We start from the raw sequence: 27,104 nt of genomic DNA on the forward strand, positions 1-27,104 counted from the left end.
GCAGCGATTTTATCATCTTTTAGAGTAAGACTGTTGGGTGCTGCAGCCAATAAAGCTGGCTTTATTCTTGTTCTTTACTACTCTGTCAAAGTCTCTTTTCATAATACCACGTAGGATTTTGGCAGTTTTAACAAGTTTTTAAAAGTTTTAAGGAGACATGACTTCCACCAGGGCTGCCAGGGACCACCTCTGCCTTAAATCCATCCAGATATTTTCATTTTCCTCAACACACAGCAGCCCTACGGTCTTCAAAAGCGATACCGATGGATGCAGGAGATGTTTTCATAGGGGTAACCCGAAGCTGTGATAACTGCGAGTGAAAAATGATGAAGGCAAGGATGCAAGAGGGTTTTTTTCTGAGGCTCCCCCCAGCTTTTCCTGCCTTTGTGGTGTATTTTTGTGCCACCTGGTGGTAAGAAATGACCCGCCACTCCCGGGGAGGTGGAATTTTGGGGGACTTCGAGCAGCTTTGCCTGAGCAAGGAACCTGGAGTTGGCAGAAAAAAAAAATAAAAGGTTAAATAAAGGCAGGAGAGCGTCGTATGTTTTAGTCCTATTAATAGTACCTAGAATCTGTAGTCACAGACTGGCGCTTCGTTGCAAAAAAAAAAAAAAAAAAAAAAAGCTCGATCTGGGGAAAGCAAATCAATCCCTCCTGTTCTGGAAGCTGCTTCAAGGCAGGTAGGAGATGGCTGGGGGCTTCTCTGATTCCTGCTGGTTCTGCCAGGCTCCTTGAGCTGGAACTAGGTGGCACAGAGCAGCTCCTTGGGTCTGCAAGTTAGGAGAGGGACCGAGTTCATCAGCTGGGCGCTGGGGCAGCCATCTGCTCTGATGTAGCGGAGAAATGATGAGTCACGCTTGCAATACATGCGTGAACTAACGAGCCAAAACCAAAAAAACCCAACCAACTGGAAGAAAAAAACCTCAAACTAAACATACCCCAGCCTGGGCTTCTGTAGCTCTGTCCGGAATGTGATAGTGAATGACCACAGCCTGGTCCCAAACAGGGGGAGGAGATGGTCTGCGACAGTAAATTCTTGCCCTGCTGCAACAGAGAATAGTATGACCATTAGTCTTTTATTCCTGCTCCCTGTAGAGCAGCAGAAGTCCAGGGTGGAGGACTACCTGGACCTGGAGGTCCTCTCCACGCCCCCCCTCATTTCCATGCTCAGTTTCTCAAGTGCACCCCCCCCTTCCCATGCCCCCCCCAGGTTCAGCACGCAGCCAGGCCCTGCCAGCATGGGACATTCACAGCTTTAACTTTAGTAAACTCATGCAGCAGTGGTGCCCCCCCCGCCCTCCCATGTTTGGGATCAGGTTTCGGTAAAAATGCATTCAATATCATTAATTCAGTTAGGTGGTTACAGAACTGCTCTCAGGCACTCTGTTGAAGTAAAGTACCAGCCTGAAGGAGCTGCACCAATTGAATTAACCTTTACTTGAAACATTTTTTTGTAAGATAAGACCTTTAGGAAACAGGACTCCCATCTAAGTAGAAGACATTTCCAATTTTTACTACCAAGGAAGCATGGCATGGTTTCAGGAGCACTGATTTTTTTTTTTTTTTTTTTTTTAAGTTTATCAGGCTCAAACAAAGTATTTTTCCCACCCGTGAGGACTGGGTCTTCAATTTGGAGTAAAAAAGCCCTGTATGGGCTATGATGGAAAGAAGCTCTGACAGGGACATACATTGCAGTCAGCTGAATCTCACAGGAGGAGGAAAAACACCATTTCACATAAGCAGACAGATGAGATTTCAGCTTAATCTCATGAGGGCTTTATTTGCCGCTAATGGCAGAAGCAGGTCAAACGAGGGGTTGCAACAACAGCTTGAGAGTGAGTGCTGTGAAAGTGCCTCGCTCTATTTCATGCCTAGCTCCTGCATCATTTTTTCTTTAGCTATGCAGCTTTTGGTTTTACTTCTGCCTCAGCCCCAAAATACAGCAATGGTGTTACGGAGACAGCTGCTTTCACCTCAGATAGTCTATGAGTGTTTCAGAAGGTCTTATGGCCGTTTTGGCATTGCAGGGAAAACCAGCTTTTTCTTTCCAGTACTTCTGCTGGCAAAGGCAAACCTATCTAATTAGCTTCTGCCAATAATTAGGATTCTTTTAGGATGCAGTCAGTGACAGTTGTAACACTGTTTAAGATCGTCAAATCAGTGTTTGGCGTGTCAGTACGAAGGATGTAATAACACGTAGTTTCTAAGAGCTGTCCCATTGCCAAAAGGCTTTGGGCTCGGCATCTCATTGAAAATGACCCTTTACAAAAGCACAAGCGGCTCGGCTATGTCCAGCCCAGCTGCTACCCAAGAAAGCAGCCACGGAGGCTACACAGGGAAGAACCTGCTGCACCACGGGCTTCTCCCGTGAGGGTGCACTGCCTACACCCCACCTTTTGCTCAAGCTGACTCAGGCCCTGCTGCAAGACCCCAGCTCTTCACTGAGCTCTCTACACTTATGAAATGCATACCCCAGCCCGTCCTCTCCAAAAAGGTGGCGAACCAATTCCCACACCCTGCCCATTTTTTCCCTAACCGCCCCCCTTTGCTGTCCCATAGAGTCATTGCTCCAGGACTGAGACCTTCCAAGTAGGTACCAGCAGTGGGTGGGCACTGATCTTCACATAAGGCTCTTAAAACATACCTGTGGTTTGAACCAATTCAGGTAAGCACGTAGCTACTCTCTGAAAAACACAGGTCCTGTTTTGCTCATCTTCCTCTCCTCTCTCTCCTACGCAGTCAAATCCACTGTTAAACTTCCTGGGACATGGACTTGTCATCCACCTCTGGGCATTAGGTATTTTATGCAGAGCTTTGACTCGGATTGGGAACGAGCGTGGGAAAGTGATAAAATTTAACAGCAATAATGGAGAGTCCATTGAATTGCAGGCTCTCACGTTACCTTTGTTCTGTGCTAAATTCCACAAAATCCTGTCCTGCAGTGGTGTCTCTAGGAAGAACAGCAGTGATTGAATTAGGCTGGAAATGGGAAATCCTTGATTGTCCTGAACCAATTCCAGGAGAAGTAGGATGATTTCAGGAGTTATTACTTCCCCTTTGAAAATTTGTCTCTCTTTCACTCTTTAAGGCATGACCCAGTTATTTTATTATCAATATTCTAACCTCTGCAACACTGTCAGCGATATTATGCTAAAGCACTGTGTCAAGGTATGAATGAAAAATGTAAAAGTAATTTGTAGAGCAACAGCATGTATAGGTGACTTGCAATTGCTTCCAGGAATAGAATTCCAGGAATTTAAAAAGCCCAACAGCTTTGTATAGACCTTTGCCTAAAACTATAGAGAAGACTTTGAAAGGAATGTGCTGCTTGTTGGCCCATTTTCAAGAACAGCAAATGGCAGGGACTGGATTCATGTAGTTCAGAAAATCTGACTTTGAACAGTTTTAAGTCAAGTGTCCTTAGGTTGAGCTAATGAGCAGTAGGAAAAACATGGAAGCTGTATAGTATATTTGTAATATTAGTAAGCATATGGACATACACATCCCTGTATCTACGTGGCCAGACATGAGTACAGTTTTGATTGCTAGAACAGGCTTTCATAGTTCACCACTCTTGTATTTTTTTAAAAGGTTTTTGTTTGTTTATTTTAAATAAGAACTGAAGTTAGAATGATCAGCTGTTATCTCGATTGCTTTCGGGGCATCTTCTCTGTAACACTACAAGATATGCAAAAGACCCTCCCAGTAGTCTAGACAGCAGCATCCAGAACTAAACACTGTCTTATCAAACTCCATTTCTAACTGTTTTCCTGGGTGGGGGACTCTATTCTCTGTGCATACATGTACATGGACATCTAAGTGCCAGCAACAGGAGTGGGAACCAGGGGTCACAGGGGCCCATGCATCTGCAGTGCCAGCAACATGCACATTGCTTAAATACGTATGTCTGTGTGATTACTTGCAAATATGAAGCTGGACATGCTGTAAAATACGATAGGAGTATTGGGACCCAGGTATCAAAGCAGCTGTAAATCTGGCAAGGCTACTAGAGGGGCCAGGGAGTCCAAGCCAGCTGCTGGAGAAAGTGTAGGATGCGGATCTAAATACAGGAATTCCCAAAACACTATGCAGACCACTGGTACTCCGTAATATGGCCAACGGGGTTACACAATCCTGCTGAGCAGCAAAATTTAGTCTTCCCTACTATAAAATGTATGGGTGTTACAGGTATATTAAGACAGAGAAGACTGACACTTGTCCATTAGCTTCAAGCGATGGAGCACATACAAAGAGGCAGCAGAGAGGTAGGATCACGTTTTGTTAACATGCAACTGTAACTCGTACGCCACTTCCACTGTTTTGTTAGAACACAAGTTTTATTGCTGTTGCTTATTCCAAACATCATTTGCCATTGGCTGTTTACCTGAGTGGACACCTCATTACTATATTCAATTAAAAACCATAACAGGAGTTAAATGGGTAGTTAACAGGCACATAAAGCATTATATTACAGTGCACGTCCAAGTTACTGCCATGTGGAGCACAGACAGCTTTTTAATCTGAGCAATGCCAGAGCTTTGCTCCCATTATCTGTAAGGAAGTACAAAAGAATTTAAGGCACATGTGACCTGCTGCTTTCAAGTAACAGTGAGGCTAGAGGGGTCATGCAGACAGCTTGGCTTCAATTACTATTTCTTGACAACACTTGTTTCTTTCATGATATAAAACTGAAATGCAGTATAAAAATACATCTTTTCACAGGGTCTAATAGTGCCAAGTGCAATTTCAATATTTTAACGCTATGGTATTTAAGCTTGAGGTACATTAAGAGTGCAAATTCTGCTGGAGTTTCTTCAGGATACCATTCAGTAGAAGAGAGACTAATCTTTTCCTCTTGCTTCCCAAGAGAGGCTGCATTTTAAGTTAAAACAGTTTTTCTTAACCTCTCCCATGAGACGTATTATCCAGAGGTGTTACCGATACCCTGATTCCTCTTACTGCAGGGATCGTTAATGGGATACTGTAATTTATAAACACCCCTTGAATACACCTTTTACATCTGAGAGACAGCTTCAGATTGCTTTTCATAGACATCTTGATCCTTTTTGGCTTGTTTCTTTTCTTCCTCATCCAGTTGGGCTTCAATCTCATTTACATCAGTATAGGTATAAAAATAAGCCATGACAGCAAAAATTATGCAAACTGCCAACAGCAAGGCAGCAAACAGCACATACTCTGCCCACTGTACAAAAAAAGAAAAAAAATCCATCAGTATTCGTTCCCAAAAAGAATTACACAATTTTACCGTTTGCAAGAAGTGAATTCAGAATGTGAAACTAAGCATACATAACAAGTATCATATGACTTAAAAGACTAAGTATTAGATGTATATAATACACATTAAAGCAACTCAGAATTGAGGCCCTTTCAGCAGTTCTGTCTTCACTGAAGAGACAGAAGTTCTGTGAATACTGAAAAGCTCTACAATACCCTTTTCCTGGAGGCATGGGAATGGACCAAAAGACTGAAAAGGAAACTCAGCCCCTCCTTTTGGTCAGGTAATCTCATTTTAAACCAGGCTGGCAGTGATCCTGCTTCCACTTAGGTCAGCAGTAAAAAGTTTTCACTGACTGCAAATCTGGGCAGAGGGCAAGGCCAGGAACCCTGGTTTCAAAGTGCTACCTCCACCCAAAAAGCCTCAACAGCTCTGTTTCATGCTCTTTCTGGTTAATTTAGCTGAAACCAGGGCTGCCACACTGGTTTCAAAGACAGGCTTTTCCCTCTCTCAGACAGCCCTTTTAATTCATTAGGGAGTGCCACTAGCAGTCCGAGAAAGTCCTGTCCAAGTGCTCTTCACCCGGAGAACCACAGCTTTCATGCCCCGAAGAATGAGGATTGAAACCAGTGGGGCCAGAAGGAGGGATGCGGCAGGGCTGAGGTGTGCAGGTGAAGGTTCAGTAGCAGTGAACAGAATTTTGGTAGGTTTTAATCTCATTAGTCTAGAATTTCAGCCCAGAAGTTCACAATCTTTCTGCACCATGAGAAGCAATTTATTGTAGAGATGCTAGAAACTGCTGCTTGCAAGCAAAGGAGGCTGACAGAGCAGGAGCTAAGAATAGCAAACAACAGACAGAAGAGGTAGAAGCCTTTGCAGAGGAAGTGTTTGTTGAAGTTGCTTCAAGTTTCGTGCGTGTGTACACATTCACACACATGTTGGGGAAGTGCTGGGGAAAAGGTCCAACAGAAACTTTAGAAGAGGCTCCAGGAGACAAGTTACGACCCTGTTGTCACAGCCTTCAACACTAGTTTTAATCCAAATAGGTTATAAAGATTCATATCTCTGTTACTTATATACTCTAATGAGATTATTCAGTCAAGCACTAGTTCTACAACTGACTGGTACACTCTTGTAGCTAACACTAACCTCCTGTATTCCAACTATAAATGCAAAGCTACCATAACGCCCATGTTCAAGAGTTGTGGTTGAGGATTATCAGCCACAACTCCCCCCTGGATTAGAGCTGCTTTCTCAAAGTGTAATATAATAGCACGCCGACTGCTTGTGTGCTTACCTGCTCACTGAGTTTGGATGCTCCAGCCACGATAAGGACAATTATGTTACCGACAGCCACCGTCAGCAGCCACCCTGCCTGCAGCACTGCCTTCATATTAGATGGGGCCTATTATAGAAGTAAAACACTTACGTTTTAGTCAAATGCTGCTATTGCTTATTTTCTGATGTTTACTGCATTCTTTATGTTGTAACATGCACTGGTTATCTGGGGGGAGGAGGATTTCTTAGGTTTTTTTGTTTGGTTGTTTGGGTTTTTTTAATTAAAAATTGCTAGAGAATTAAACAGACCTGGAGAAGGCTTTGAGGAGCAAGAGATTAGCAGTACTAACTATAACACCTTTTACTTTGTACACACTGAGTAATAACCGGCACATTTTACATCTCGGTCACACATGGTACATGTTAAATGAAGAAATCGAGTGCATCATAGACTAGCAAGCTACAACTTACAACGTTCCCATCACCGCAGTTTATAGACTCAGAATTAAGGGAAGAAATACACACAGCTAATAACAAAGTGGAGTTGCAAGACAAAGGAATTAAAAGTGTATAATTAAACTGCTGCTAAAGACTGTATGGAGGAAACTGGTGTCGAGACGAGGTGTCAGTACTTGTTCATGTCACATTTGAGGGCTCTCCAGCTTAGTTTTACAGCAGCAGTACAGTTCCACTTATTTTCAATGGAAAGTCATGTGCGTGAGAAGGTGACTTGAGGGCTAGTGGTCAAGTCTTCAAATGATATAATTCAGCATAGCTTCATGGAAAACACTGAATGCTAGTGAAACAAGGCCAACTTGCACCAGCCTATAGTCCTGCTGGGGAGCTCTGAAGGACGTAATTGTTCAAAGCAAGCAGCAATACAGAACCACCGCTTAAAAACAACAAATCACAGAAAATCTGCATTTGTACCAGGATTCTTAACACAATGAGAGCTCTGAAGAGCAAAACCTACCTGTGAGTATGAAAACTCCAGCCCGGTGACAGAGAAGACTACTTCTGCACATGTAAGAATAAAATACTGAGGGATCTGCCAAGCCATATGAACTGTATTGGGTGGGATATCTTCAGAATATGTTACATTAAGAGTGTCTCCCACACACTGGAAATTAAAATTGCACATTAGGAACAGTGATAAAGAGTCTGTACGCTAAAGGCGCTCTAACCAGTTCTGTATCATACCTATAATCATATATATGCCAAGTTCTGGGTAAATAAGGAGTATTATGTATGAAGCACTCCGTACTTATTTATAAAGTAGTAGTTATTCTACAGCAGACTTCATGCAATTCCTTAGTGTCTAATAGGGCTAAAAATTTAAGGCCATTAGTGATGAACATGAATTCTTGCATTATGTCATTATCATACCCATCATTATTTTTATAGTTAATGGTGGTTTTATGTTCTGTTTAACATACCAGAATTCTATCATATGTACAATAAAGGACAAGAGGAATAATTATACAAGTGTTTTTTTAGTTAAAGAAAATATTGACATGAAAAGTAATTCTGTATTCTCCATGCAACAGCACTGGCAACTCACCTGGTTAATTACAATTGTATAGGCACTGCCAAAGCCAAATGCCTTTGAAGTAACTGAACAAGGGATTGAATTTCCAATAGCCACAATCTTATCTTTTCTGAAAAAGAAAAAAACCCCACAGTTCAGACCATAGGTATAGACAGTTGCATGTATTATATATAATAAAAGAGTTCTATGTCCTTTTTCCAAGGACAAGTATGTCTTCAAGTGGTTAGATTAGGGTAAAGGAAAATGCTTACCTTCCTCCTGGAAAGAGGTTGTAATTACTAGCAGAAAGAGGCATCAGTGTTCCAAAAGAAGTGTCACCCATAGTGACGTTGACAGCATCAGGCAAATTGTTTATGAACCTTTAAAATGCAAGAGTGATGAAATACTATGCAAAAATATACATAAGTCAAAGAATACAGGTTTTACTTTTAATTATATACTGGCAGCACACATGCATCAAGTCTTCCCCTTTTATTTTTGTCAGTTAACAGTTATAAAGAACTCTAAATCTCAAAGCATGGCCAATGCAAAAAGCAAGCTTGACCTACACCAGCCCACTGCCTGCTTAGGAGAATGTCAAAAGCAAGCCTCTACTACAACCAGTAACAAATGCATCTGCAAATGGAAGACATAGAAGAAAAGTAGAGAAGTAGTAGGATACTTAGGATACTTCTTACCCAAGATTAAGAAGGAGGTATATACAGGCAAGCTGTGCTGGTTGTCTACAAAAAAGTCTAGACAACAGAGCTAAACATACACTTCCAATTTTAGCTAAATTATACCCAAAGTCGATATGCAACATAGTTTAGACAAATCATGCCCCAGAGCTTCCTTCCTCCCCTAAACACTGAGTGAAGCGTCCAGCGAGTGGAGAGTTCCTACAGTGTAGAAAATTATGCTAAGCAGAAGAGTCCACCCAAGAGGCAGATTGAAGAGACAGTCACACTCCTGCCAAAATTTAGGAGCAAACCAAACTCTACCTGATGAGATTATTTCCTTCTTCTGGTTTTGATGTAACATTGTCAAACAGCTGGTGGAAGAGACCGTTATCAAGATACTTCATTAGCATTAGTGAAGAGCTTAAATATGCACTATTACACAGCAGTGAGAATTAACAGAGGCTTCAGAGCAAGACTCCAGACCTTCCCTTTTAGGATCCTATTAGGATACACATCGACTAGAAAACGCTGTATGACCACACATTTAAGTCTTGGTGAAAGGGTAATTGTCAAGATTGTCAAGTTAAATACTAAGTTGGTAATTTTTTACTTTTTTTTTTTTTAAACCATATCCTGCCCTGCTCTCTGCTCTACCAGTGAGACTGGTGAGCTGTAGAGAGGAGGAGAGGCAGAAGATAAGACAAAGGGCTTGTCCTCTCAGCTTCACGCACTCCACATAGATAGCTGCTAAGACATTAATATATATCTTGGGAATGTAAGCAGACTTACCCATTTAATATCAATGCCTGTCGCAGTATTTTTAACTCCAAGAGTGTGACGGCTTCCCCCTGGCAACTTGACAACTGCATTTATAGTTTTATTTCCAGAAGCTATGTTTAATGATTGCAACTGAGACGTCTCAAATGTCATGTAGCCCGTCTATAAAGACAAACAAATTGCTATGAATTTCCATGCAATTACATATTTGTCTACACCTTTGAGGGAGTTTTATGGACTCCGGGTGGTCAGAAGTTTATACATGTGTTACTTCTGAAGTGCCAGAGATTGTGGGCATCTCCTAATTTTCATTTTTGTTAGGTTTTCTACATCAAACATTAATTTCATTTGATCATTATTTTTTATTCATTTCTTTCATTACACAAGCTTCAGAGTAACATTAGCCTCCCACAAGCATTATGGAAAAGCTGTTATATTTTCCTGTGTATTTCTTGCTCCAGATAAATCAGGCTTACCACTGCCATCAAGTAAAATTCTGTTTAGCTACAGAGGCAGCACTAGCATGAGTTAAGATGCAGCATTTTCCAAACAGCAACACCTCCTAAGAGATGCAAATTCAAGCTGTGTCTTTATGGTTGCATAGCAGGAATGACTATTACCAGGCCACGTTTTAAATATTCTAAATACATTTCATCAGCATAAAATACTTAAAACATTAATAAACATGTTGATGTAGTACTAAACCCCCTTGTTTTATACGATTATAAAAAGTATTTTATAATCCAGAACATCTGGATTTTAAGATGTCTATAGCAGGGAGTGGAGCATTTTACACCCTTCATTTTCAGGTATGCACCACAGTTGTATCAATTCCACATCAGCATACAATTTGGGTGCCATTATCTTCTCCTCAGCTCAGTTTCCATGTGAGGCAAATTTGGAGGAGAATGGAATAGGGTTTCTCCTCTTATATGGAAACAGGATTGCAGGCTGTCAGAGAACATGCTTCCTAACACCCGTTATTATACATGTCCATCAGCTCCACCACATTTTGCTGGCAATAGGGCTATCAAGGTTGTGCTGTAATAGAACCCAAAAAAGGTTCTTTAAGAGCAAAATCTGAAGCTTAATATATGTGATGTAGCCACAGAAAAAAATTCCCTGTTTAAGTAAGCAATCACTCACGGTAAGAGCAGTGATTTACTGGAGCTGAATGGACTTTTACTGAAGGAAAGTGTGTTCTTGCTGTTAAGAAATGACACCTTTTTAGCAAGAGTGAAATTTTCCTTTAGTTCAAAATCACTATTAAGTTTTGTAAAAAAAAAAAACCTCTTACCGAAACAAACTAGTACTACTTACAATATTGAGAGTTACCATTTCTTCATTCACTGTGTTTTCAGTAACAATTCATTCCACAATAAAAAAAAAAAAATCTTTAAAATGAATAGAGGAAAAAAAAACTAGAAAAGAATCAATTTTGAACCATAAGTTAAGAACCACTTTGACTTACTCCATTAGATTTTTTTTTTTTTTTTAAACTTGCTATTCCCCATCTCCTGTTACTTACCGACTTCATAGACATTACATCCACACTCTGAAGTTTAGGTTCAAACTGAACTGTTGCATCATTAGTACCTAGATTTATTATTTTGATTTGGGATTGCCCAGCTGCAGGGAAAACGGGAAGAGTTTTCTGCAGGACAGAAAAAAAGTAAAATCAATGCCCTAAGTCACATGGAAAAAGTACTATAATTACTGTGATCTTAGTTATCTCATGATGAAGATTAGCATTTGCCCGATGATCTGTGATTGTCAGAGGCTGCAACTTTAATAATGAGTTTCGTTACTAGTCTCCCAAGCTGCCTTACTGCTGCCTCAAGAAAGAAGTGTCTCAACCCCAACAGTGCCTCTGTGGCCAGATGTGGTTCCTCTTTGATCACGTCTCCGGCCGCTACCGAGGCCACTCTGCAGTTCAAGGGATGGGCTTTTCCCACGTCCTATGGGTTCCTGAGCTTCTCCGTACCATGTTCTGACTCGCTCTCCCCCAGCACTGGTGCTGCTGAACTGGACAGAAGCATGTATGGGCACTGCCCAGTGTGACAGCCCGGAGAAACCGAACTTCTGGAGACTTCGCTTCCCACCAGATCTAGCAGTAAATAGCTTCTGCTCTTGCAGAGCATCAAGAGCCGGAGGAGTTGTGTCTATTTCAGTTCTGCCTCAACCTTTCTTTGCCTCCCACACTTTTGTCATCTGCTCCCATCTCTTTAGGTACATCACACAAGAAAAGCAGTTCCATCTTTACCTTTCTGCAGGAGATTCTTGTGCAACAGCCTGGGAAGTTACCAGCTTTGATGAAGTTTCTTCCCAATGCCAGTACGTGTGTGTGCACAGCCCCGGCCTTCCGGACAAAACGTTCAGGAAGACAGCCTGGATGTGTCTATACCAGCTGAAGGCCAGACCCTTTACTTCCCACTTCAAGAGGCAGACTTGAATATAAAGCTGGTTTCACTGCTGGACCCAGGCATTGAGAGTTCCTCATTCCTAACAAAAGCTATTTAACAGTTGAGCATCTTGCCTTGATAGTGCATGCAGACAGGCAGGCACCTCTGGATAGCTATCCAGGGATGCAATGGATCACCTTCCAGAGGTGTTGCCGACACCTCAGCTACAGGGGAAACCTTCATCTGGTTCAGGCACGACACCTCCCTTTGGGGCAAGGAAAGTTCGGTGTGATGAATCCTGCCTTAAACAGGTATCAGCTTTGCCCCTGCTCTGATGATGCTTCCCAGACTGTCACACTTCACCTCTGGTCTAAATACCAGAAGAGATCAGAGATACGAAGCAGGTAGGCCAAATAAATCTCTGGTTTTTCAGCTTTTAGTCTCAGTTTAAAGACCCAAGGCTGCCTTAAATGCGTGATCTATGCTAACGGCAGATGAGATGTTTTGCAGGACGGTGTCCATAGCTAGTTAACTTTATTATGCTAATCACTATTGCAATATACTTTAATATTTTCCCTCCCTCTACTTCTGTGCTCATATGCTTGGTTCCAAATTTAGGAGTCTTGGCTCATTTTCCCCTTAAACACACTTTGTTCTGTATTAACAACTAAATATTAATAGTAAATACTTGCACATGGCTGAACTTACATCTATTTGCACTTGCACAAGGGCAGCAGCAACGAAAGCCAAAGATGCAAGGAACATACCAACAGTGATCTTCCTCAGGGGCCTAGTACAATGACAAAACATATACGTGAGTTTTAAGACAAATATTAATTCAAAGCCTCAGCCGTTAGTTATTTTCTTTCCACGGTGGGGAAACTCAAATGGCCGCAGCTAGCACATTATCACCACTTGAAGGGCTGATGTTGTTACAGAAAGTGTTCTGCTAAGCTGGGTACCTCTCGATTCATAGTTACACTATCGGGAAATACATCCTTCCTGCAGCATCTGAATACCACGTTATTCTGCATTTGCTGGGCTCAGATATTGACTGAACATAATTATTAGGTTTCTGGAAAAGTTTTATCTGCAGGAAGGAAAAACCCTATCCAGTACACTTGCTAGCTTTAAAACAACAAAAAGACAAGAAGTTGCGCCTTTTAAAAAAGGATAACAATTTGTGTCAATATTGCTATGTTTAAATCAAAATAATATTGAACAAAAAGTGTCAGGGAAATATGTTGAATTAGGAGACATCTACTGACATTCAGGTGAGCTGTAAGGGTAAATTTAAAGGGAGATATTTCATTAATCAGATGTAGAGTGTCCACAAATGAATGGCAGTGTTTCCAGCACAGCACACGCCCCCAGTTTTTCATAAATAGATGGAAAAACAGCATTGCATCTCAGCCCTATAAAAATTAAGAACTGTATTATCTTCTGCCTCTCCAACCTGGAAGTGCTAGCTACTTCATTACCCACATTAAAAATTACATGCAATGCCCTCTGAAGCTACACCTAGAAGTATCCAGTGAGCCAGACTCCTCACACAGAGGAAACACATCTTGCCTCAGGTAGTTTTAAGCCCAGAACCTGACGCATGCTAAGGATGTATGTTGTATTTCTATTTCTTAAACTTTTGGGAGGGAGAGGGGGTAGACATGGGGGAAGGGGGAAGTGGAAAACAGTAAACAGCATCTCTCCTGCAGTCAAAAGATTTTGCCCTTAAAGGGAAATTACTGTTATTTTACTATTAGATTCTCTTCCTCTAGTCTGTGGTGCCTGTTTTCTGTGGTTTGGGTTTTTTTTCATTTCCTGAATATATTAAACCCATTTTAAATGCACTGAATGCTTGCTCTTGTTACGTCATGGCTGGTAGCGCAGTTTAAAGAAACCATTAAAATGAGCCTCTTTTGAAGTCAAGTAAGTACATCAACTTACGTAAAATTGATCTTGCATTTCTTGATTAAAGGATAAACCAGAGCATCCACAACTGGGACCATTATAATAATCAGGATCGGATTCACAGTCTGTTGAAGATGAATATAAGAAGGGAAAAAATTAAGTATTTTTCAAAGTCCTTTCTTCAATGAAATGCAATTAAAATATATATATATACACACTTTGGGAAGTACTTAGAATTATCAGACAGAAGATTACTGTACCTGCATCTGGTCTGGCTGAATCTGAATAGATCCCTGGTGAAGAAAAAATAAATAGGTTTTAATGTTATGACAACAAATAAAACTGATCTGAAAAGTAAATGTTAATTAGGGAAAAAAGCAATAAAAAGTAACCTACAAAATTCCCATCCATTGTTGTGGCCTGCAGTGTCCATCTTGACCCCTTAACAAAAGAAGAGAGAGGTAAATGACACAGTAAATCAAAGTTCCTCTCTAATTGTTTTTGTAAGTGAAGCGTTGGGAAAGACATGCAGTACAATAAAAATACAAAGCGAGCTTGCTACAGGAGTGTTCTTCCTCTGCAATGTAAATATTTGAACAAAGTGGTCCTTGTGGCCCATTTCACTTATTTACTAGTTTTGCGAACTAGAGCAGAAAATAATTTAGACGCAGAGATTAGCCGGAGAGATGGCAGGGACACCCCGCACAGAGCGCTGCCGCCTGCGCGAGCCCGAGCCCCCCGCACCGCTGACACGTCCATCCTTCTCCACACAGCCCAGCAGACAGCGGCCAAACCAGGACTGGACCTGCCTTGAGCCCTCTGCCCCAAAAACCTGCCAATAACCGGTTAAATGGGGCTGGCTTTCAGCCGGAGCCCAGGGCGAGACAGGAACGCGCATCGCTGCGTCTGTGGCGAGAGCCTTTTAACTACCCGCGATGTACCGCTGGCTGAGAGACGAGTTATCACTCATGTAATGAGTACAGAGTTCTGAATTTCATATCAAGGTTGCCCATTTATAACAGGTCACAACAGTAGTTAAGCTCACTGGTACCAGACTAAAGCAGCACGACCTATGCAATCCGGACCAAACTTCCTACGGTCTGCCTTGGATAAAGCCTCGTTCTCTCCGACACCCTCCTAAATTCATACTTCAACACTTTGAAAGCCTACTGTCACGAGTCCTGAGCACTCAGTCCACCAAGTGAATGGGAATTATAGGCTAATACTTCTGCTTGAATGTGTGAGGTATTTGTAACAAGTTTGAGTGATTAAGCAAACCGGCATCCAGGCAGTTTCAGCCCTGGTTCTCCAGAGCATTTACACTAGGACCCTACATTTCATGTCACAACTGACAGTGGAAGAAGCGTTAGAACTAAGAAAGCTTTAAATTACTGTTTCACCCTCTGAGTCCTGGCTGATGCAAGATTTAGAGATACCTCAGCCACTGAATCAGTCCTGGGCATCTCCAGGTAAATTGAGTTTCCCCTGGCTGCAGAACATCCTGTACTAACATGACTCGGTAACTACCCCTTCGCATTAGAACCAAGTTAAAGAATTTGCAAAGAATTATTTTCCACCCTCCCACAGGCACCTTTTATGTCTGGTCACCTCAGAGTACATAGAGTGACGTGGTACATCTCTTATTGCCAAGCCAAACAATTTCTACTTTACCTGCTGGTCAAAAAGCGCCCAGAACATGGGGAGAGGGATGTAAAGGAAAAGCACCTTCAACACCATCTTAGTCTGAGCAATCAGTCGTTTCTGCAGCAAACAAGAATTACACAAGAGGAATTTGTCAAAAAAAAAAAAAAAAAGGGACAGTTGTAGACTGCTGTTCACAGCACAACAGGTGAAGACACATCAGGTAATCTTTACCCATGTCCTAAACTTTGTATATTGTGGGTACTTCTGCTGATTTCTGTTAAGAAGCACAAGGTCTGCTTGTGGGTGTGGGAAGGGCTGCTGGTTAAAGGTGACACTGATATCAGAGAGACCTGTGCCTCTTGGCATGTGTACTGATGGCAGCATGAGATTTAGCACTTAGTGCTGCATTTTTTGTTCTAGGAAGGAGGCATTTGAATGACTGGTGACTGAGGAATGCATTTCACACATGAAAAATGCACATAGGCAAGAGGAAAATAAAGGGGACAGGCTAAGGTTTGTGCTGCCGTTGACAATGGGGAAGGGTGGATAGGTGGCAAGGGACATGGTTTGGGACTGTGGGACACAAGGCTTTGAGAGTCATGGTAAGGAGCTTGTACTGAGGTCGGGGGGATGCAGTGTTTACCCACTTAAGCTGAAATTCCTAAGCATAATTCTGCAGTTCGACCCTGAGACAAGTGTTACAGCCCTGCGCATTAACTATGACAGTCAACACCATGCCCATTTTTCCCTTCTGCAGTCGTTAAAGCAGCATATTTTTGTTTGAAGCCAGTTTACCGAGAGAAACAAAAAGTTGACAAGGATAATGCTTGCTATTTTACTAACTCCAAAACTAATAGGTGCTTGCATTTGTTCGACAAGGGAAACAGCCTTTTCTTTATCTCCCTTGAATTTCCCTGGGCAGGCTATGATCACACGGAGCATCAACTCAGACAGCTCTGCTTTCTCCCACGGGAGCTGGGGTGATTACCTACAACCCCAGGGAAGCACTGAGGTTTGGCCAGACCGTTAGCTTCTAAACGATTGAGAGGCCCAAAACTATTTGCCCAGTGCTTGAGGCAGCAGATCAGAGCAGACAGAAGGGAAGGTGAGGGTTGAGGGATGTCACGGCACAGGAGTCCTCACCCAGTACTTACGTCATACTTCTCACTCGCCCAGTCTAGCCAGTGCTCTCTCTTGGGGAACTCCTTGCTGCGATGTCGAAACCTGTTTTTGATGGCAAACTGAGGAGAGACAGAATTTTGTTTAATGGCATTACAAATATTTATAAGTGCTATAAACTGTTTTGTCATTAAAGATGACACTCCTGCTTCTAGTGCTTAGAGGGTGCTAAAGGTAACTTACTTCTGTGAACTGCTGTAAGCATTGAGGGAATATTGCTTTTAAGGCATCACACTGGATATCCAGTGGAGTGTGCACCTGGGATTAGCTGAACCAAACAGCTCAGAGTAGTCTCTCTCAGTCTAGGTTGCTGTTAGGAGCTTAAATAAGTCTGAAGTAGGCAGGTCTTCATGTACAGCAATAAATAGAAGAACACCATATGCACAGGTTTTCAGAGCTGAATGTCTCTAAGAGTACATTTCACTACGAGAAGCTGCATCTTGTAGATATTTCTCATACCTTGACACTGAACATACACAAATATAGTCCTGAAGAACCCCTAAGACTTTCTGCATGGAATAACATGCAAGGCTGAGCTGGGCCTTAGGAGCAGAGCTCTAAGCAATGGCCAAAGTCACATATAGAGATTTGGTGCTGACAGCGCTTACAAGACAAGCAACGGTCTGGTCTATAACAAGCTGGCAGACCTGTGTGGAGAATGAAGCAGCCCATAAATGAAAAAAATCCCCTGATCTCAAAGCTGAGGTACTGCAAAGTTGGGGCATGCAGTGCTATTAATGCAGATTTAGCTCCCTTTCTTGCAGGCTTGCACTGACATGTGAACCTCCCTGATCTCCCCAATACAGTGGGGATCAATATACCTCTGCCTTGTAAATAACATCTTTGCTGATAAGATATACTAGTAGCTCTGCTCTTGACTCAGGTCAAGGCATGTTTGTCTCCTCCTACAAGGCTGCATAAAGGTGCACAAATGAGAAAGAAATGATTCCCAGAAGTTGGGATAAGCTTTTACATATACCTGACATCTTACTTTGTTTTCTTCATGTAAAAATTCACATATAAACCAAGATATAGATAAATAAAAAGGCACTCTAAATCTGGAGGTGTCAGTAAGAACCCCTCCATAAGGAAAAAAATAAAAAAACCAAAAACAAAACACAAAAAAAACAACTTAAGAAGCTTTCTTCATATTATGACAGATTTCTGATCTAGGCAAGTTTACTGAACGTTTTAAAAATTGCTGCCAGGGTTTTGGGCATACAAATAGTACTTACTCCAATGCATTTGGAAACTTGAATCATTATATTTCCTTGAGGTTGAACTTTCTTGTACATTCTGCTTCCAACTATGAACACAACTGCAGTACGCAAACAGAAACAAAAATCAAGTCAGGATTAATTGAAAATAGCAGCAAATAATTTGGTATGGAAACAGTAACAGTCAAGGAGCTACATCAGGGTGGGAATAAGCCTCCTAAGGAGCAACGAAATTGCCTATTGCCATGTTATCATACAGTAAAAGAAATCAGATTAATACCAGCAGATTGCTTCTATTTAAGACAAAGGACTAAATCTGGCAACTCTTAGGGTAAGTCCTCAGTGGGACGTTAGCTTAACTGAGGGAAGGTCAAAACAAGGGCCACTTCGGACCTTGGCTCTGGCCTTGCTGTACAGGATTAAGACAGCTCGCAGGGCTCCTTTTCGGGAGTCTGGAACGCTGCGGCTCACGTCGCGCAGGGACAGGCGAGGCTCTGCCTGACCTGCTGGACTCGCCGAGGCGTCCTCGGCTCCCACGTCCTGGCACGTTCCCCATCCTCACCCTCCCACGTGCGGGACAGGGCACCGGCAAATCCCCGCAGCCGCCCTCCGCCCTGGGTCGGGCGCACAGGCAAGATGGGGTCACCTGGAGCTGGACACCCACCCTGGGTGGGCTCCTGGTCAGGACCATGAAGGACCAGGACCGTGAAGGACCAGGACCACAGGGGATGCTGTGGTACATACTGATACCCTTCCAGTTTCTCGGTCGTTGTGGCTCGGGGAGTGACCCGTAGCACAGCTAGTAAAAACGCAAGTGTTGGAGAAATACTGACACACCAGTATGGCATTTCTCCAGCGCAGGGACGATTACTTTATACAGTTCACTATCCTGGACCACGGACAGTTTCCAAAACCCACATTTTCTCAGAGTTCTCACACTACATTCAAAAGATCTTATTTATACACCCCAGCAGTCCAAGACACATAGACGGTAAGTTACATAATGTACAGAATTCAATGGTATATTTGTGCCTCTCCCCAGGCCCATCAGTCTCGCCTGGTAAATCACTCTCTTCTGTAAAAGCAAGTGCTTCAGGTTAATCCCCACCCCCCACCCCACCTCCCAAGTAAAAAATTGCAGAAATGATCAAGTACTGGTAGAAGTTGGTACCTGGAGCTTTCTATCACTTCCTCATTATTCTGAGATCATTATAATCTAATCATGTCTATAACTGAAGCAGCAAGATGGAAGCAGTCCCACTTACCCAAGGCGACAGCCATGAGTGCAGCAGGAACTCCAAAAGCCAGTGGGTAACATCTCTGTTTGCTATGAATGCCACACTCTTGAGCTGAAGTACAAAGTAACATTAGATAAGTCCTAGTCAGCTCTGCCAGAGTTTTTACATAGGGTTTCTGTTCTTTGCATTCATTAACTCAGGGGAAGGAAAAAAAAAAATCTCTGCTGACATTGACAGAGTGGATAATCAGTATCCAACTTACCTTTCATTATTGAAAAGGGGAATTATATATCACAAAAAAAAAAATTAAAAAAATCACAGAACAGTTAGGTGTTGGAAGGGACCACTGGAGGTCATCTGATCCAACTCCCTGCTCAAGCAGGGCCACCCAGAGCTGGTTTCCCAGGACCATGTCCAGATGGCTGTTGAATATCTCCGAGAATGGAGACTCCACAACCTCCCTGGGCAGCCTGTGCCGGTGCTCGGTCCCCCTCACAGCGACAAAGTATTTCCTAATGTTTCAGTTTGTGCCCATTGCCTCTGGTCCTGTCCCTGGGCACCACTGAGCAGAGCCTGGCTCTGTCCTCTTTGCACCCTCCCTGCAGGTATTTATATACACTGATGAGATCTCTTCTCCAGGCTGAACAGTCCCAGCTCTCTCAGCCTTTCCTCATAGGAGATTTACATTTAGTTTTACACTGAGAAGTGAAGAATCCTACTAGGATGGTCAAACGCATATTCTTGGTGAGAAAGGAACTAGATTACAAAAGTTCTGGGACAAGTTCATAAACAAAAATGTAAGTAACATAATAAGTGTAGCTTGTTGAAAAAAATTCTCAGACACCACATACCCTCGCACCCCCCCCGGCAGCAGTCAGTGATTTGACTTTATAAACTTCACACATACATCCTGAAATGATGCTCAGAGTGTGGACATAGCTACTAACAGGGAAAAGTAAAAGACTAAACAAAATCATTACCTTTTTCACCATACTTCTTCTAACAGGAGACTTAGAGAGTTTGATTTGAAAAAATATTAGCTTGCAGCTAATTAATGTCTTGATTTAGTTGCATTAGCCTTTTGGTTAAACCATTACAGGACATAATGGTATCACTTCCCTCAGCTGAACTTGGCTGTTTTTCCAAGGCAGTTTTCACCTTGTATCAGCATGGAAGTAAACTGCATGTTGTGCCTTATGCATATCTCCTTCCACTTTGGGAAAGGATAGAATTTGCATTAAACAAACATCTAAAATGCTTCTACACAGTCTGTTCCAGTCAAGACATCCAAAGGCCAGAATTTCAGCCTAGTGCTTTAGGGTTATTCCAGAACTCACATGCTGTTTTCTTCCTTTTGAGAAAAACAGCCTTCTTCAAACTCCTGCCAAGCACATCCACACAGCACCATCTGTGTAAGCTTGCCGTGAAAATCCATATGCATATAGATCAGTGAATCGTTTGCTTTTTGTTTAGGATCACGCTATTCGTTATAAGCAGGAGAGAAAATAACTTTCTCCTTTAACACTATGAAAAACATCATTTACTTTGTCACATGGATAAATGTGGTCCCATGTGCATAGATGCTTCTGTACTTCGCATGGGCACACTTTAGAATTGTCTCCGCTTCCAGAATGGAGGGCTCTCTCCCTGCTTCCCTTCCCAGACAACAGTACAACTCTTTCTTGTGTGATGGTTTTAAAGGCATTGGAAGAGGTGCCACATTTGTACCTCCATGGAATTAAGACGTGCATTAGGCAAACAAGTTGATGGCCTCCTCAGATCTAGTACTTCTGATCCTAAAGGCAATTCAGATCTCAAACTGGCTTCTTTTTGACAGTACCTCACCTGTGGGAAGTGGGATGACATACATGAAAACTTGAAGGCTACTTGCGAGGTGGACTACTTCCACAAGGTGTCAAAGAATAAAACATTCATTTAAACCCAACTGGACTGCAGTCCAACACTCATCCTTTACTGATGTTTAACCATTTTATAAACAAATGTGTGGCCTTACCTCTGAGAATTGGGGTGATTATAGTAGATAGAAGACTTCCAGCATTAATTGACAAATAAAAGATAGAGAAGAATCTAGTTCTTTGTTTTTCCTGCAGTAAAAACAAAAAGTTGTTTAGAAAGGCTTAGCCAGAACCACGTTGATCAGCCTAGATCAATCAGCAGCTCTGTTTGCGCTGTTCAAGACAAATAGTTACCTAGCTCCTTCTTCAGCTACTCAGGAAACACTGCAGTAATGCACATGTCTAAATATGTTTATTATTATTAGAGTATTATAATAGTCAAACAGTAAGAGTATCTGTATGATCAAAAAATCTCAAAGACATTGTTACCTGATGATCTTCAAACTGATCTCCACCAAATGCTGACACACAAGGTTTGATCCCACCAGTACCAAGTGCAATAAGGATCAAGCCAATCATGGACAGAGCACTGGAACAAAGCAGAAAAGAGAAAAAGAAAAAAAAAAAAAAGATAAGCAAAACCACTTTGCTTTCTTGCTTAAAGCATACGTAAGAGACTGATTGCAAGCCAGTTGAAATTCAAGTAGCATAAATTTAAGGCGTGAGTTGTCCCACCCTTCATCAATCTGGAAAAAAAAAACATGTAAAAGGCAACTCACATGTGCACTGATACATTATCGGGAGAGCCATCCCGGTTGTGATCCGTCAGGTCATTTATGGAGCTCACAGACATGATTGCCTGCCCAATAGTGTAGACAATGGACAGGGAGACAATGGTCCTGTTATAAAGAGAAGAGATTAATTTTTAGATATGTTAACACAATTACACACGTATTCATGCACACAGAGATAATGCAGACTTCTTGCTCATTTCAAAGGTGCTTAATAAAGAAGCATAATTAACAGATATGACAAGTTATGGACTCAACTTATCACAAGCTACTGTGAAAATCTCTCCACGCACCTCTGTCACAATATTTCTATTCTTTATTTTTTAATTATTATTATTATTTTAGCTAGCCTTGTTTAATTAAGCAACGCTCTTGCCTTGATGACAAATGGATTCTGTAGATACCACCAGGTCTCGGGAGATATTTTAATATCTTCAGTGGTTGCCTTTTTAATAACCAACTCAAGAATGCCATTATCATATTTCATATATGGTGAAGTTCAAACAGGCTGCTCTACAACACTGAAGTATGCAATTTACACTGATTTTAATATTGTTTAAACATTCTCTATGTTCTTTTATTAAAAAAAAATAAAAAATCTACTTTAAACATGGAGACTCCCCCAAAATACTGTTGTGAACGATGACTCTATTACCCCACCCTCTCAGTTGTAAGCGTACCAACATCTTTAAACTCAGAGCAGGGCAAAAGCAGCACTGAAGAGTACAGACCGCAGGCTTTCAGCCTGACTTTTCTCTGCCAGGCGGTGCTAGGAAGGTAACACTACAGAATCACCAGCCCTCACCCCCATGCCTTTAGGGTCCGTTCCTCTTTCTTGTATGTAAGAACATACTCCATTTTAACTTTGTTGGAGCTTAAGTACGCGACTATAGTTTAATGCACGCTCATCTGCTGCTTTGGTTGGGGGTCCATTCAACAGGCACAGACCCAGATCTCCAGTTTGGAGGAAAAGCAGGAGAAATAGGATGCAGTGATGTGAAATTATTTAAAACCCTAGTTTGCAGGAGAGGCAGTCCCAAACCCAGTGCAGCCCATGACAACGAAGGGCAAGGCTCAAGAACCTAGGACAATCTGAATCTATTTGACAAAGGCAAGAGATCCTCACAGCAAGCTTGGAGCACCCTGATGTGAGAGGGACAGAGGAAGCATCGCTCACACCATTGACCAAGTTCTTCTCACTTCAGAACAAGGTTTCTCTGACTTAAAAATGCTCTTTCCTGTAGCAGGGTAAAAATCCATACAAAGTGGGGCAACAGTAGTTCTGCTACTTAGTGGTATTTAGCAGATAAATCAGAACTTTTTTTTTAAATAGCACTTCCATATAGTTACTTTAGTTGCTTAACAACTTAGGAGAAAGTTTCCAATTGAAGTTAAGCCTGAGCTGACCCAGAGAGAAACTTCTGGTTTTTATTTGTGAATCTCATAAGCATGCTATGAAAACAACACTTACATAATTGGCACTGCATGGATGGTACCCAATTAAAAAAATAATTGTGATTTCTGTACTATTTTCCCCAAGAACTTCACATCTAACAGTATGTGAGCAGACCCCAGCATGCTCCTTGGCAGACATTGCACAAAGTACATGGACTGTGGAAGATTTGAGTCTCTAATAGAAGAGTGCTTAACAGTGCTTGGGTAACCTCTTCCTCTTGTCATCATAGATTTTTTTAATGAATTATTGTTTAAGCCTTCCTCATGGCACCTGGCTGTATTTTAGGGCATCTATACATTAAAGCCATACTTTTTCCAAAAGCATGTTTTTCCTTGTCAAGCTTAAAGTTCCAGTTTTAAGTCCTGAGCCATCCTACTGAGCTCCTGGGTTAAGGGTCTGGTGGCCAGTGGCTTGCAGCTGTGGCACTGGTATACACAAATACCAGAGGACAAGGGATGCAAGCTTCATCTTGATAAAACAGGTAAAAGCCAAAACAGATTTAAAAAAAATAAATAAAATCATACCATCTAAACAAGCAAGTACACAATATATTTAGGCTGCAATCTGCAAGATATCCAGCTACTTGCAATGAGTTCACACTGCTCAGACCAGCGCCACAGAGGACACTTGACAGTGGTTGCAGCCCTGGGCTCCCAGAGGCTGTCAACACAGCAGAAGATGATGGTGTGGTCTTCGGCCAAGCGACTGCACAGCCTGCTTCATCTCTAATCTCTGGGAGACCTTTGGCAAGTCAGCTAACGTTCCTGACTCATATCCCTCCATAAAATCTTTATTGTGCTTTTTTCGGGCAAAGTAAACACTATTAGAAACACGACATCAGTAAAGGAGAGCAAGATCAGGCTGTTGGAAATAATTTGGTTACATTTCAAAGCACTTAACTCAGCAGTACTTTTCTGAGCAACTAGCACACAGGTAAAAACCCAGAATTAATCATTTAAAGAAAGAGTTGCAACTCAGTAAAATGTCCCACTGAGCTGCCAGGTCAATACTGAAATCACAGAATACTTTAGAATATATGCTAAGTCCCAGTTAATACCAGATAACACAGTATTTCACTATTTCATTGGCCACCTGTGATAGGTGAAGAAGCAGTCCAATGTAATTATAACCTCCAGTATCTACTTTCGCACCTTGGTGAATGCTTTCCTTAGTTTAGCTTGCTTTTTGTCCAGATGAGAGGCAAAACATGCAGCATGCTTGGAAAGCAAGCTACTACCCTTAACTGATTAGCAGGTGTAACATTTGTTAACTCAGTGCAGTTTCAGGTCTGAGCTAAATCAATTAAAACCTCAAGCTCTGGAGAAAAAAAAAACAACACAAACAATCCTGGACTAGCCAACACCAGCTCTGAAGCTGCTGTTCTGAGCTGCTGCTTTAGGTGATGGTTTAAGTAACACATCTCAGGTGAGCTTTCATGATTTTGGGTTGTTTTCTAAGGGAGCACTCACTTAAACTTTCCCAGCCAAGAGTCTGCAATGAGCGCTCCAAGGATCGGTGTCAAGTAACACAGTGCAACGAACGTGTGGTAGATGGCTGTAGACAAGTTGTCATCCCATTGCAGGAAATATTTGAAATACAAAACGAGCACCGCTGTAGGAAGAACAAAATGATGGGTTACAAACTGAAGTCAGGTCTGGGTAAGTAATAGTCAGCATGAGGAGACGCGGGGCATTGGACATACCTCGCATGCCATAGTAGGAGAACCGCTCACAGAACTCATTGATGATGATGAAGAAGATGCTCAAGGGGTAGCCCAGGCAGCTTGGCTGGAGGCAAGAGACAGCGTGAGCTCAGAGCTGTGCAACACAAACATCGCTCTCCGTGCCCCACGGCCTGAGCGAGCTCCATACAGACTCAGCAGGAATGGGTAGGTACTCAGGGGTGAGGAGGCTGTAGAACGACACTGGTTAATCTGAACCAAGAGTCAATTCTCACTTCCCCCTCTTGGTCCCAGAGCTCTACAGATCTTATCTGCCCTTTGCAAGAGATCTTCAGCAACACTATATTTAACCTTCAAGCACATTTGAAATCTTCAGAATTTAACCTTAGAGCAATCTTGATTGGTATCCAAAAATATGCAAAAAGCCAATTTTTTTGAATAAAATCAAAACGCAAACCCAACAGAAAACCCACCATGCTAAACCCCCACAGCACACCACAGTTAGAAGCCTGGGGCTATTTTTAAATGCCTCCAGTTGAGACAAACATTTAAACATTTTATTCAAACAAATCTCTTTGAAGCTTCCTGTCCTCACAAATACTCTGCTTGATGAAGAATCCTTTTCTTCAGACCTGCTGATAGAACTGACTTTACTCCTAATTTAAAATGGTACGACATTAACAGCCAGATTTACTGAGCCTTCACCTGATGCGACAGGCATCTCCACAGTCACTGTCACGCAGCTTGTGACACGGCTCTTGCCATTGAGACAAAGGGAAAACATACATCAGGTACAAATCTGGCATGATCAGTAGAATCGGAAGTTTAACTTCTGATTGCCTACTTTTCTTAGTGGATGACTACATATCATTTCTATTAAAATGACCAGGAATGCAAGTTGAACATAATCCTCCCCTTTTAATGGGCTTAATTCTGCAAGTTGCAAAAATCACATTTTTTTTAATAAGCTTCAGAACATCTCAGAGGTAAAACAGTTATGAAACTTGAGAAGCACAGACAAGAAAAAAAAATGGCATCGTTTGTCTTCATGTTGTAAGGGTTTGGGAATCAAAACAATCTGTATTCCATGTGAAACAGAAATAAGTTAACTTTGCAGATCAAAAGGGAAGAAACCTTACATGGGAAAATCCTGCTTGACACGAGTAAATCAGAAAGCCCATGTCTCCAGCAAAGCTGCTGGCCAGAGCCGTAACGAACAACACAACACTTCATGACACTTGAGTGCTACAATAAGCTTTCTCTGAACACTGCAAGAGAAATGAAAATAAGAGAGAGTGGCAAGAGTATCGCTGACTTGAGACTAACTCAGTCACGAGGATGTCCAAGCAGCCTGAACAGCACTGATCTTTGTTATCAGCTGAACCAAGTATATAGTGGACATCTTACCCATGGTTTGATAATCAGGCTTCACTGAAAGAACCTGACTTCAGCTGAGGTGAGTGCCAGGTGGGACTCGTATAGCTTAAAGCAACCAAGATCAGAGGCCTAAACAGAAACTTGTGACTCTTGATTTATCACATTCTCCATGGTCAGAAAGAGGGGTCTCCAAAGGAAGCCCATCCAAACGTATTCAAAATTAGATAAAATTCACTCAGAGGTGCCCATTTCCCTCAGCTGAAGATGGTAGGAACTCTAGATGACTAGCCCCAACTTGGACACAGCTCTTGGCAGACTGGAGTTCATGCAGAAGAATGGTACCCAGCCCTGTCTCTGCACCATCCCCTAAGCCATGCAAATATTCATGCTTCAGAGGAGACCAATAGAGAACCACACCGTGAAGGTTTGGCTCAGCACCCGCTAGAGATACCCACAAGGTTTTGATTTCAGCAGTTGCTAGGCTACACCCTAAAACAGTAACCCACGGTGCAAGACTGGTTTCTGCCAGGGTAACTGGGTATAACCCAGCTCAGGAGAAGAGGATGACCCCACCTGAAGCAGAACAAAGCCTTCCCCGTGTCTGTCCTGCCTACAGAGTAAAAAAAGGACAGGGCAGTCCCGACCTGGGGTCTGGTGGGACCCATCCCCTCGAGAAATTCACAAAACCTCACTAAAATCTTTTTGACTTTCTCAGTGTTCTCAGAAACATCCCCAGTGTTACGCCATCACACTACCCAACAGCTTACTGTTTAAGAGAATGTTACAGGCTGATCTGGGGAGATAACAAGCTTCCACCAAGGCTGGATTTCTGTTTTAAGCCACCAAGTGCTTATGT

General features: G+C 42.2%; 1 protein-coding gene across 1 annotated transcript; it reads right to left on the reverse strand.

Annotated features, from left to right (window-relative positions):
• Positions 1–223: 223 nt before the first annotated feature.
• SLC15A1 (solute carrier family 15 (oligopeptide transporter), member 1) lies at positions 224–24,899 on the reverse strand. Its single transcript, XM_010578337.1, has 23 exons — positions 24,893–24,899; positions 24,660–24,801; positions 21,723–21,842; positions 21,433–21,532; positions 21,102–21,192; positions 19,115–19,198; positions 17,868–17,950; positions 16,608–16,694; positions 15,481–15,570; positions 14,206–14,250; positions 14,070–14,102; positions 13,846–13,934; positions 12,610–12,691; positions 11,028–11,153; positions 9,512–9,661; positions 9,044–9,093; positions 8,315–8,422; positions 8,076–8,172; positions 7,488–7,634; positions 6,534–6,641; positions 5,117–5,203; positions 1,519–1,585; positions 224–486 (listed from the first exon to the last, which is right to left on the reverse strand). Exons 1-23 carry the CDS (start codon positions 24,897–24,899, stop codon positions 224–226), a joined length of 2,256 nt encoding a protein of 751 aa, XP_010576639.1.
• Positions 24,900–27,104: the final 2,205 nt, after the last annotated feature.

Source organism: Haliaeetus leucocephalus, unplaced genomic scaffold (assembly GCF_000737465.1).
Source record: "Haliaeetus leucocephalus isolate CR32 unplaced genomic scaffold, Haliaeetus_leucocephalus-4.0 Scaffold626, whole genome shotgun sequence".
Classification (NCBI taxonomy): domain Eukaryota; kingdom Metazoa; phylum Chordata; class Aves; order Accipitriformes; family Accipitridae; genus Haliaeetus; species Haliaeetus leucocephalus.